The sequence below is a fragment of the Nannobrachium achirus genome (assembly GCF_963921795.1).
Source record: "Nannobrachium achirus genome assembly, chromosome: 15".
NCBI lineage: Eukaryota > Metazoa > Chordata > Actinopteri > Myctophiformes > Myctophidae > Nannobrachium > Nannobrachium achirus.
Window position 1 is genome coordinate 22,085,887 of NC_137822.1, and position 13,677 is coordinate 22,099,563.

General features: G+C 43.2%; 1 protein-coding gene across 1 annotated transcript in view; it reads right to left on the reverse strand.

The window, feature by feature from the left end:
- Nucleotides 1-238: 238 nt before the first annotated feature.
- Nucleotides 239-13,677, reverse strand: part of LOC308299697 (putative E3 ubiquitin-protein ligase HERC1) — a gene marked incomplete at its 5' end in the record, with an annotated part of 98,762 nt that continues 85,323 nt past the window's right edge. The window contains 9 exons of the mRNA XM_080743487.1: nt 239-1,227; nt 3,349-3,654; nt 3,861-4,013; nt 5,161-5,413; nt 9,677-9,753; nt 10,521-10,686; nt 11,651-11,820; nt 12,413-12,582; nt 12,878-13,016. Coding sequence (XP_080599613.1) covers nt 1,042-1,227; nt 3,349-3,654; nt 3,861-4,013; nt 5,161-5,413; nt 9,677-9,753; nt 10,521-10,686; nt 11,651-11,820; nt 12,413-12,582; nt 12,878-13,016 — 1,620 coding nt within the window. The 3' untranslated portion in view covers nt 239-1,041. The remainder of the gene's footprint in view (nt 1,228-3,348; nt 3,655-3,860; nt 4,014-5,160; nt 5,414-9,676; nt 9,754-10,520; nt 10,687-11,650; nt 11,821-12,412; nt 12,583-12,877; nt 13,017-13,677) is intronic.

The following is a 13,677-nucleotide window of genomic DNA, read 5'->3' on the forward strand; positions in this document are numbered from 1 at the left end:
TCATTGTGCGGCACTCATGAGCTTGTAGATCTGCTATTTTTGAAGGGAAAAAAAGTTAGTGAATCTAATAATGTCTTCAACAACTCTACTGGAAACAGTCCCATAAGAACTATAAACGTCTACTATAAACTTATAAACTTAAGAACTATGAACTATAAATTATAAACTCATGATGCACAAAATCCACGCCACACCGCTTATATAATCAAGTTTTATTTTACAATGACTCCAAGACAGTTTAATAAATCTTTTTTTTTTTCCCATCTTAAATATTCTCAAAGTGATACATTGTCGCCATCCGGACAATATATTTACAAAAGAAAACTCTTTCTATGATCATTCCTATAATGTTTAGGAAGCAAGCACTGCATCACAACAACATTTACAGCAGACGATAAAACAACAAAAACACCCATGAAATGATATTATTACACAACCCCAAAGTAGTAAGTACACTACAGCAGTGGTTCTCAACCTGTGGGTGGGGACCCCAAATTATTTTGAGGCGTCCCCAGATGATTAACTTAATGTGCAACATTATTTTCTCACTCAACAGTAAACAAACCAACATACAGTTTAAGTGTATAGAGTGTATCTGCAGATTTCTAAAGTGACAATTTCACTTTTTAACCACTCTAAAATGATAAATTAAATATTGGTCAAATTGCCAAATATTAGAGACAAACATCTGGAAAATAGCCGTTGCGAGGCGTTGTGAGCATGTAGATCTGCTATTTTCACAACAGAACCGTGTTATACAAAATGTAATGCCTCAGCTCTTAGTGCTCGTAGGGTGGGGGGGTCCCCAGTTAATTTTAGGGGTCGCGGCCTGAAAAGGTTGAGAACCACTGCACTACAGTACAGGTTTGGCAAATAATAAATCTGTTCAGTGCATAACAATGTGCATGGCATCATAAGACCTACATACACACATACATACAGCACATACTGTAACCACACACACACACACACACACACACACACATACAGTACACAGTCATACATACATTCATCGTCCAGTGTGCCACGGTGGGGCTGCTGTCAGTACTCTGTGTCGGAGCTGTCGGCGGCGTCCGTGTTGTGCGACAGCATGTAGTTGTCCATGTCGATGGAGGGACAGTTGTGGATGGAGTAGCGCAGCCGCTCGCTGAGGACCGCCTGGCTGGTGTACGGCGGCAGCCGCAGCAGGAAGAAGCAGGTCTGAGCCGTGGGGAGACCGTTGATGGGCTGGCGAGAGGAGAGGGAGAGAGAACGTTGCTGACGGCTTAAAGCCACCCATTCAGGCCTAGAATTATTGAATGCTTTAACCAGTGAAAAATAGCAGATATACAAGCTCACAGCGCGGCACCGAGTGCCGCGCTGCGAGCTTGTAGATCTGCTATTTTTGAAAAAGTCGTGAAAATGTGTGCAAATCTTTGAATATATGTATTTTTAAAGCGAACGTTTGTAACTCAAATTTTGCTTCTGGGGGTGGTCCCTGGAACTAAATATTTTGAGATGGGGGTCCGTGGGCAAATAAATATCATTTTGGGGGTCCTTCACATGAAAACGTTTGAGAACCACTGACATAGTGGTCTCTCAAGAACAGACTAACTGAGCTCCAGTTAAGTGAAAAGGACCTTTTCTTTGACGATGGCTGGCCAGATTGCAGACATGGAAACATAGGTTTTTCAAAAAACCTTAGAAGGATTCAAAAGACACTTATAGAATCGGGTAAACATTCTAATTTTCACAATTCTTTAAAAATAGCAGATCTACAAGCTTGCAGCGCGGCACTCGGTGCCGCGCTGTGAGCTTGTATATCTGCTATTTTTCAATAGTTAAAGCATAAAATAATGATACACTATAATGTGTACCCGTTCTAAATGGGTTAAAGCCATTAAGACTGGGATTGAACGCATTATTACGCGTCATTTTATGCTTCAACTATTGAAAAATAGCTGATATACAAGCTCACAGCGCGGGCACCGAGTGCCGCTCTGCGAGCATGTAGATCTGCTATTTTTGAAAAATCGTGACAATTTGTGCAAGTCTTTGAATATTTAGACCTGATTCTATAAGTGTCTTCTGAATCCATCCTTCTAAGGTTTTTTTTTTTGAAAAACCTATTATCTATGTCAGTGGTGCTCAAACTTTTTCATGTCAAGGACACCCCAAACGCCTAAATGGCTCAAAGCCTGGTTCATACTCGTAGTGCGGTGGCTGTGACGCATGCTGAAAATAGGCAAACTCACAACGTGTTGCGGACACACAGGAGTACAGTAAAAAAAATAAAGATATTTACAGTATTTTCTGGACTATAAGGCGCACCTGACTATAAGGCGCACTGTCAATGAATGGTCTATTTTCGAACTGTTTTCATATATAAGGCGCACCTGACTATAAGGCACACATAATAGACGCTACCGCTGCGTTATGCATCCAACAGATGGAGCTGTGCTAAAGGGAATGTCAATGTCAATGAATGATCCATATATAAGGCGCACTGGACTATAAGGCGCACTGTAGTTTTTTGAGAAAATTAAAGGCTTTTAAGTGCGCCTTATAGTCCGGAAAATACGGTACTTGTGAAGATGCACGTCCCTACAGTTTCTTTAAAACATGGTGCTGGACCCAAAACTTGGACAAAAGTGAGGAAAAAGGGAACGCACAGACTGGAGAGCATCCCTTTTTCTTCACATATTTACTCGTGACCCATAGAAATGGCTGCGTGGCCCCCCCAAAAATTGGTCCCGACCCAGTGTTAGGGATGGGACAATAATCGTTATTATTATATTATCGTGAGAAAAAACACTCACAATAATCGTATTGTGGAGATTTAAATGTATTGTGAAATTATCCTACATCATGCACTGGGATCAATTCACCTTTTATTTGCTGAGGTGCATCTCTGGTACAATTTAAACCCTCTATAATTGGTCAAACGGACCAGGAACGTACCTACCCCGTATCTTTGCTATCTTGACTCTCACATGGGAGAGAGGTCACATGTGTGGGAGGGATGATGTATGAATGTACTTTTTGACAAGTGCTGAAAACACTGACAATTATCTATTTTTATTTATTATTAACTATTATCATTACTAATACTATTATCTATTTTCTCTTGCAAACTGAGCCAGGGCTCGATAAGCACTATGCTTCTCTCTTCCCCTTTTCCAGTACACTTTGATATGGACTTGACAACCTGTGCCTTGGACTTTGCTTTCTTTTTCACTCTAATGTGATTGTCTTGCTCATACTGCACTAATGCACATTGCATTATGTAGTGTATGTGTTGACCAAAGAGCTGGAAATAAACTAAACTGAAACTACCCAGTGTTTGGGATCCAGAGAGTCCTTCCTTACCCTGTCGACCTTGATGATCTGGAGCTTCTGCGTGATGTCGGCCGGGTTGGTGGGCAGCCGGGAGCGGCCCGACACGAAGCGGAGGAAGAGCACGCGCTCCTCGTTGGTGAACTCCTCCAGGCTCTCCCACAGCCAGCCGATGAGCGGGTGGCTCTCGGCGATGTCGCGGTAGCGCACCAGCCTCCGCAGCATCTCCACCGAGACCTCGGGCAGGCCGCAGACCAGCTGCTCCAGCTGCCGCGCCGTCAGCAGGGAGAGGAGGGGCAGCGGGATGATGGTGGACATGCCCTCTCGGACCGCCGCCACCTGTAATGTTGATTTCTGCTATTTATATGTGACTATGGGCACTTGTTTCATTATTGGAGAACTCTCCAAGTGAAAAATGCCATATAGTCATTATTGCTAATCGAAGGGCCCTGTTTCTCATGTATTTAACCAAACACAATTAGTTATTTTGACCAAATTGTTCAGTCTATTTTTATAACTAGTTTGCTGACAGTAAATCCACCGACCTGCGAGTCCATTTCGTGCAGCCTAAACTCCAGAGCCCTCTCCACATATTCAGTCCTGTTGGCAAAGGTCAGGGAGACGTTGTGACCTCCAGGAACCACGGGAACCAGCTTTCCATCCGCACTGTGGGCCAAGAACGAGTCCAATGGGATCATCTAGGAAGAAAAAAAATGTAAAGAAGGCTGTTCAGTATTGCATGCCGATTTATAACAAGGGGGTGATCAGTGATCACACTGAGATTCGTCGATTAAAAAACAACAGGGTTTGGTCCACAGAAAGCTTTTCTTTTTACACTATACTTGCCTTGAAAAATCGTGAAAGGTGGTGCAAATCTTTGAATATATATATTCTTTTAAAGGAGGGGTCAGCAACCTTTTTGAAATGAAGTGCCATGTTTTTTATTTTCTAGATAGTCAGTGTGCCATGTCAACATAAATTTGAATCAAACATTCTGACATATTTTGATGCTCAGGACATTATGTTCTGTTATAACGATCATTAGACTCAGAGCAATAACCCACCTACTGTATCTCCCAGACGCCCTCACCAGTCAGAGTTCAGAGTTTGAATGAATGTAGACATAAGTGCAGGGTGTAATTTGCTGTAAATTAGGTGACTTCATTTAATTGACTGCGTTTAAAAAATATATTTTTAAAATATAAATCCTCTCTCTCACACTTCTCTGCCAGTGTGATAGTGACCACCCTCCCCTGTGCCAATGTTGGCACCCGTGCCTAAGGTTGCCCACCCCTGGGTTAAAGCTATACTGTGTAAGTTGCTCAACTAGTGGTCAGTAGCGTTATAGCAAACCGCGGTCGCCTCTGCTTTTTTCGGCCGTTTTTCGCCGCGGACCGGGCCTTCAGACCCCCGCGTCCGCCTCGCCGGCTCGCCCGCCTCGCCACGCATCCGTGGAGGTGTCTCGTGTCCCTCTGCGGACCGGCGTTGGGGAGGTTTACAGGCTAGACTTCTAGACCAGTGTAAACAAAGCTGTTGAAGCAAGCTATTTCCTGAAGAGACCTCAAGATGCACTGTCATTGGCCGGTAGTGTATCATGTGTGTATGATCTGCAATGTGATTGGCCAACGTATACACAACGTATACGGATGATGCAGATGACGTCATTTTGCCGCGAAATCCCGCCCCTGTCACGGCTAAGTAGAAAACATATAAAGAAAAGGTTTTTGGGGCTGAAATTAACGGAGTGGGGGTTCTAAAACTTTAGCGATTTAATAGTTAGGACAATTTTAAGATATGTTTTATAAAAAAAGTTACATAGTATAACTTTAAAGCAAATCATCTCACCACGGGGAAGTTGTCCTCTGTGATGTCGCTGTTGTCCAGGTGGAGGATCCCCTGCAGGGAGCGGAAGGTGAGCAGGTCCACCTCCTCCAGGTCGGTGCCGGACAGGGGGATGGAGCAGAGCTGCTTCCACGCCCAGGGGGCCAGGTGCAGGTCCAGGGGCTTCTTGGTGCGCACCGCCACCGCCATCAGGATGCCCAGGAAGCGGAACTGGACCATGTGGTCCTCTGAGGCGGCCGCCGGGTTCAGCAGGAACCTGGCAGAACGCGTGGGTGGGTAGGGCATTCACCAAATATTAGAATATTCGAATATCAAGGTCACTATTCGACGTTGTTCACCGAAGTCGAATATTTGCTTATTTTCTTTTTTTTTTATTGTTTTCTCTTTAAAAAATATATAGTTTATAAAGCTTGGCTAGATAGAAAGTCATAAGAATGAGTTGTCAATGCCCCTGGTGGATGAATTTGTTAATGCTCTATACCAGGGGTTCCTTTTAGGCTGTGACCCCCAAAATAAACATATTTGAACTGGGGACCCCCACTTGGAATTGTAGGTATTACATTTAATGTGACTCGGTTCTGCAGATAAATATTGTGAAAATAGCAGATCTACATGCTCACAACGCCTCGTGAGCATGTAGATCGTCTATTTTCACAATGTTCGCCTCTTGCTTACTTAATATTTGACAGTTTGGCCAGTCCTGTCGAATATTCAACTATTCGAATACTTTCAGGTAGAATAATTCGAATACTAAAAATCACTATTCGTGAATGCCCTAGTGTGTGGTGGAAAAAGTCAGGGACGTGCAGAGAATGTTAGAGAGGCGGGGGCTGAAATATCTAAAAGTGCCTTTTGGTGAAAATATTGAAAATACCAGACCTCCAAGCTCACAACGCATCGACCTGCACCGCGTTGTGAGCTTGGAGGTCGGCTATTTTCACAACTTGCATTCATGGTCTGGAGAGGGCACTTTTTTACAGACAGATAAAAGGGCAAGGGCTCAAGCCTCCTTTGTAGTCTATGTGTGCTTGTAATGTAAGTACAGTACTTAAGTAAATGTACTTAGTTACTTTACACCACTTAGTGTGGTATGCTATGTCCAAAATAAAGCTCCCGTAGGATTTTTGTGCCAAAATTGATTTTTCTGCAGATTTTGGTTCTATAGGGTCCAAACTATCAGAAAATGACGGGGGTCAAATTTTCCGACCCCTCCCTCATTTCCTGGGGGCGGGTCACTTCAGTTTTGGCCCTATTCGGCTATGTATTCCCAATTTCCCATAGTATTTTTTGCTAATATTGATTTGTTTGCTGTTTTGGCTTCTATAGAGACCAAACTATCAGAAAATGACAGGGTTCAAATTTTCATACCTCTCCCCCATTTCCTGAGGCGGGGAGGGGGGGGGGGGTTCAGTTTTGGCCCTATTCGGCTCTATATTCCCATAGATTTTTTTTTCTTCTTTTCTGTTTTGGCTTCTTTAGGGACCAAACTGTCAGAAAATGAGGGGGTTCAGATTTTGCATGCAATTGAAGATGCCAGGGCAGAGCCCCTGTAGGAAGATCTTCCATGTGTCCCATAGCATGATCTGGGACACATGGAAGATCTTCTGGGACACATGGAAGATATTGTTGATTCCATGGGTTTGCTTCAGAAAATGAAAAAGACAAAAAGCTGTCAGATCTTCAGGATGCATTCAACAAACGTATCATAACGATGATGGCTGGCTATGTTGAGGGTCGAGTTGTCTTTGATAGGTAATATTAGGTATATGGATCAGTCGAAAAATGCGAAGTCTTCATCCAGAGATGAAGCTCACTATGTCCATCAAGGAACTCCTGACTGTGTGATCAACCAAGGAGAAGTTGACATGTGTTAGGCCAGGGACTGCTTGAGTATTTCTCAAGGGACAGTTCTTTCATGCTCGTTGTCATATATGATACCTTCATCAAGGGACATGATTTTGAGGAGGTGCACACATCGAAGAGGCTGCTGACACCGATCTCCAATTGCCCTGTGCCCTGAGCTTCCACCAATTGAAGAGAATTGGTGGAATTCAGAGAGTGGAGGGTATGTTCCAGTCAGGTGTCTTGCCCTCCCTGCTCCAAAGGCAATACTTGAGCTCATCACATGTGGGTGCAAAGCAGGTTGCAAGGGATAGTCAGTCTCTGCAAGTGCTATGGCACTGGACTGGAGACTTTGCCAACAGTATAAAGGCCCATTCTCACTGGGCCAGATTAACAGATAAAGAAATATCTTTCTCCATTCAAGTGGATGGTAAGACACAGATAAAAAAATATCTGTGACAGATATTTTCTTTTATCTGTATCTTACCATCCACTTGAATGGAGAAAGATATTTTTGTATCTGTTTATCTGGCCCAGTGGGAATGAGCCTTAACACTCAGGACGCCACCATTCACTTGCGCTTTATTTTGAAGAGCCCCGGAAGCTCCGTGCGTGTGCACGTGGGTGTACACTGACGATCCAGGAAGGAGATCTGTTTGTTTACAAACGGTCGCGAAAACTAAAATCCTAACCGGGGCCGACCATCACGGCATAGTGTCGCCGTGAAGACAAGCTGATCTCGGCCTCCTCTGCGTTATTTGCACCTTATTTCGAGATAAAGCCGTTTTTATGTTTCAGTATAGAATAGGAGTCAATGGATAATGGCCGCTCTCGGTTGCTTCTGGCTGCGTTGCGTCATGACGTATGCAGTTTTTTCTTTCACCAGCACCCGTAGCAAGCGTCTGAGATGCGGGTTACCATGGAAACCTTATCTCGTCTGTGAACGTGTTTGGCTACCAAGAGCAGCCAAACTGTTAAGGGAGGACATAGATAACAGTGATCATAAATGCTACCCCATCCTCCTCACTTGAACTGTTCCTACCTAAACTATTGAATAGCCTCAGAATATGCTGTGAAGTTGTGTATAAAGTACTGTAAAGTACTCCCCCCAGGATATGAGGGAGGGGTCTGAAAATTGGAACCCTGTCATTTTGTGATAGTTTGGTCCCTATAGAAGCCAAAACAACAAATGAAAAAATATATTTTAGCAAAACAATCCTATGGGAGATTGGGAAAACATAGCCGAATAGGACCAAAACCGAAGTGACCCGCCCCCCAGGAAATGAGGGAGGGGTCTGAAAATTTGACCCCCATCATTTTCTGATAGTTTGGTCCCTATAGAAGCCAAAACAGCAAACACATCATTTTTTTGCAGAAAACTCCTCTGGGAAATTGGGAAAACATAGCTGAATAGGGACAAAACTGAAGTGACCTGCCTCCAGGAAATGAGGGAGGGGTCTGAAAATTTAACCCCCATCATTTTCTGATAGTTTGGTCCCTATAGAAGCCAAAACAGCAAAAAAATCTATTTTGGCAAAAAAATCCTTTGGGAAATTGGGAAAACAAGGCCAAAAAGGGCCAAAACTGAAGTGACCCGCCCCCAGGAAAGGAGGGAGGCAGGGCCGTAGCGCGCCTAATCGGCGCTCTAGGCGAGCTCTCTCGAATGCGCCCCCCCACTCCCGCGCGCGCTTTAGCGTGTTTTGCCGTGAATTTAGTCGGTTTTGGGTCGGTTTTGGGCTGGTTTGGGTCCACTCCCTCCATTTCGGCGCCCCCTCGGCGCCCCCTCTAGGCTGGCGCTCTAGGCGACCGCCTAGTCCGCCTATAGCTAAAAACGGCCCTGGAGGGAGGGGTCTGAAAATATGACCCCCGTCATTCTCTGATAGTTTGGTCCCTATAGAAGCCAAAAAAGCAAAAAAATCAATTTGGGCAAAAAAATCCTATGGGAAATTGGGAAAACAAGGCCAAAAAGGGCCAAAACTGAAGTGACCCGCCCCCAGGAAATGAGGGAGGGGTCTGAAAATTTGACCCCCGTCATTTTCTGATAGTTTGGTCCCTATAGAAGCCAAAACAGCAAAAAAATCAATTTTGGCAAAAAATTCCTACGGGAATACATAGCATACCGCACTAACTGCCTGGCAACGCGTGCGGACAAAATAGAAAACATATTAGAGGTGAGTCTATTTATATCATCTTATGGCTGCATTCATCAGGCAGCTATGTTTTAGTTCCTGTTGTGCTTGGGGTGAATGCACAGCACAGGCTGGTGTGATCAGTGTTTTGTAGACAGTACAGAAATAACAGGATTCCAAGGCATTGATCTCAATGTCAAAAGTTTTAATTAAACAAAACACATGCCTAGCCTACCTGTACATGTTTTGGCCTCAAATGCCCTGCTGAGTCCCAGAAGAAGACCTTGAAGAGGGCCTTGAGGAAGGCCATTTGAGGTTGAAACATGTAGGCGTGTGTTTTTGTTCATGGATGAAGTAGACTAGTCTTGTTAAAGCTTTTTTTGCTTTGAGAAGACTGCCTTGGAATCTTTTTCTCACCATTTGAAACCAAGGGGCACATTCCAGCAACAATTGATTCTTTACTAATCAGAAGGATAAGCCCTCTGCCCTTTTGGGGCGAGATCGCCTTTCGCCCTTAATATACATTTAGTAAAGAGCTGTGTACCTACCTGTCTGTGTTGCTGCCCACATCAGTGAAGGTGTTTGGAGTGTGGATGAGAAGGTCCACTACGCCAGACTGGATCTCCTGGAAAAATGAAAATAAATATAAATAAACAAATAAAAATAAAAGTTTCTCAAAGTGGGGTCTGGGGACCAATGGTCTCAGTTTTACTCATCATAGCTTAGTTATTATTTCGTTTTCGTCCGTGAAATAAGGTAGTCGACAAACATCTTTTCTTTTGTCATAGTTTTAGTCGACACAATCAACACTACTGTGGTGGACCTTCTCTATTACCCAGGGTTCCCACACATTTTTACCAATTCATTTCTGAAACTTTTCCAAAACCTTTTCAGAATATTTAACCCAATTTCCAGGACTACATAACAATAATTCAGCTCAATAACAAGTCGCTTACTCCTATGCGCAATGCCCAAAGACAGGTAGTGTATGCCAGTGGTTCTCAACCTTTTCAGGCTGTGACCCCCGAAATAATCATGTTTTAACTGGGGACCCGGCACCCTAACGAGTACTAAGAGTTGAGGAATTTTGTAGAACACGTTTCTATTGTGAAAATAGCAGATCTACATGCTCACAACGCCTCGCAACGTTGTGAGCATGTAGATCTGCTATTTACACAATTTCTGCCTCTAATATTTGACAATTTGGCCAATGTTTAATTTGTCATTTCAGAGGTATCAACAAAATCAATAACCAAAGACAATGCATAGCTATTTTTTCCAGGACCTTCCAGGACCCTTGATCAATTCCAAAACTTTTCCAGTACTGGAAAAATATTTTTCTAATTTCAAAATATTTCCAGGAATCTCATGACCCTGGGAACCCTGTATTACCTGACACATCTCTGTGATGGTGTCATCAAAGACCCCTCCGGCGTCGTCGGCTCCCTCTCCAATGAGCTTCACCTTCCAGGCCCGCGAGGGAAGCCGCAGCTCCTGAGGGTTCAGGTTGACCACCTGCTTGGCGATCTGCACAAAGATGGGCTTGCTGGAGCGCCCCCTAGTGGAAAGTTGAAGGGAAGACAATGTAGAGCGTGACCATTGTTGTCAAGCAGATGACGATTTTATTCTGTTTCAATCGGATCTGTCAAAACCGGCAGGTTCCTATTACAAAATGTCTTACTACTGAAGACCAAATCAAATATTATATAGCACATTTTGTACGATAAAACAAAAATACCAAGCACCTTACATTAAAAGTAGGGATTGATATAGGACAAAAACAACAACGAAAAATAGGGAATAACATAGCAAGGATAAGGGGGAGATTGAAGTACAGTAAATATAAATTATATAAAGAATATTAACCACCATCACTGTTTTTGAAATGTTTTGGCTATAATGACATTCCCAAAACAAGAGCACCAGGTTGATACTGGTTAAAGAAAAAGGAAAAAGAGGGAGACAATATAATACAAATAACTACAAATGGTCTTTATGTAAGTGAGGCAAAAAACAAGGTGTGTTATAGCAGTGGTAACCTACAGTACATTCTTCAAGACCCAAAAGAGAAATTATAGTAAGACCCAAACTAGTGAAAACTGCAGATCTACAAGCTCAGTGAGCTTGCCATTTGTTTTCTAATTTACACAATTTCGTTGATTTTCCAATTATTTCTTCATTAAATCCAGATTCTCAAACAATGAAACTATTCCAAATGCACAAACTATGAACTATAAACATACACAAAAGGCACAACAGACAAATTCACACAAAAAAATAAATAAATAATTGAATTTGTTTTTTATTCCATGTACATTTTTGCTTTTTTGGGAATGTTGTTTTTTTTTTTTTTTATGTTTTGAAATAATAATAATTAAAAACAAAATGTAGGACAGAAACAATAAAAGGGACCCATACAAATGTGTCCACGACCCACAAATGGGTCCTGAGTCCCGTCCCAGCGTTTGGGAACCAGTGTGTTATAGGACATAAACTCCCTGCCAACAGGCCTGTCATATCACCTGCTGGAGATCCTCTTGACAGTGATCTGTGGGCCGTAGGTCTTGCCCTGGGTCATGGTCCTGCCGATGGAGCGCACCAGAGGCAGAGTGTTGACCTTGGGGGAGAGGAGCCCTCTCAGCGGGCCCTGGATGATGGCCGCTGGGCCCGAGTTGTAGCGCGATGCTGACCCCTGCAGGGAGGGAGGACACCAAAGGGCACAGATGCAGAGAGGCACAGAGGAGGAAAAAAAAGATTGAGAGTGAAGGATTACATGGATTTTAAAGCTACAATCCAGGAACTTATTTAAAGCAAGTAAAACATGAAGAGTATTTTAACTAATTGACTGCTAACATTGTTTTTCGACTTATGTAGTTCCCTGCCACGCTTTCAGAGATTTACAAAAGACTTTTGTACTTTTTGTATGATAGGTTACTACACTCGTGTATATGCTCTCCAGTCTGGTGTGTGTTGTCTTGTTATGTCTTGTTGTTGTATTGTCTTTTATAAAATCAAATAAAAATTAATATAAAAAAAAAAAACTTTGAAAATTCATAGAATATTCCACGTTGGAATATTCCACTATATTACATTTTAGACCCTGGTGTCGGGCAGGACACCTACTGGCTGAAAGTGTCAATTAAGCAACCCTGCCTCGGATTGAACACTCAAGGCACTGCCATCTTTGATGTACTCCATAAATTGTTCTCCTTTGGAAGAGACATAAAATGTGCGGATCGTAACCAAAGACTAAGGGTTTTCATACTGGAGTTGGTCCTTCTTACCTGACTCTTGGGGTCCAGGTTGAGGAGTCTCCAGGACTTGTACATGAGGTCAGAGAAGTGGTAGAGCACTCTGAGACGCATGTTGAGGGCATCGGGGTCGCAGTCTTTCAGAGTGTTGTACTGGGGAGGGACGGACTGTGGTAGACCCAGCTGGACACTGAGAGAGCCGCCTGGAGAAGAGAGAAGACATCAGATTACCACAGACAGTGTAGGCTGGACAGCAGTGGCTCTAAAACACTTTAGCTCGAAACCCCAAAAGAAGAAGACATTTGATGTGTCCCTGTTACCCAAACTAGTGAAAAAGTTTATGAAGTTTATATTTCTATTTTAACTAGTTCTTAATTTTTTCCTTCTAATTTATGGAATTTCTTAGATTTTTGTATTTATTATTACATTAATTTATGTATTTTTGTGTACCATTTTAATTTATGAAATGAAGAGAGAGAGAGAGAGAGAGAGACGTACCTGAGGCTTTAGTGGAGGTAGAGGGGGTGGTCCATGCTGAGCTGTGGCACCGTCCTGCAGATATCTGCGTGATGTTTTTCCCCTGGAGCGTGGTCACCAAGGTGGGCTCCTTTATTGGGTTGGAGTGGCCTAACCCCAGCTGGAACACACACACACACACACACACACACACACACACACACACACACACACACACACACACACACACACACACACACACACACACACACACACACACACACACACACACACACACACACACACACACACACACAAAGGATGTGACGATATGAAAGTTGTGACGATATGAAAGTTTGTCACAATTATTGTGACCAAAGAAATTGCTATTTTACGATATTATCGCGATAATCAAAATATCCCCAAAATCCTTGATCCTGAGACGAAACATTCTTTTCACTGACAGGGGAGAGATTCCCCAGTTGGACGTGGCGCATGGAAGGAACACATTATACCAACCAGTTAATTTCCCCTCCTTCAGGTGCCCCGGCTGGCCAGGGGGAGGCAGTATAGAGACCAAGATTACTGCATGTTTTTTGTGAGGGTACCTTTCAGGGGATTTCCTGGTGGCCACAAGGCCAGAGCTGTCTCTCTCTGGTCATGATGTCCCAAACATTATTCAAAACCCTGAGGTCACAGCCGTTGTTTATTCAAAAACAAACTCTGACTCCCAGACCTTGCCTTTGACAATGATCAGTGTCTGAGCTACCTTCACTTTCTACCTGACATCCCTTTTTTTGGGCATGTACTAATGTACTGTATATAGGCAAAGGTTTTGTTCA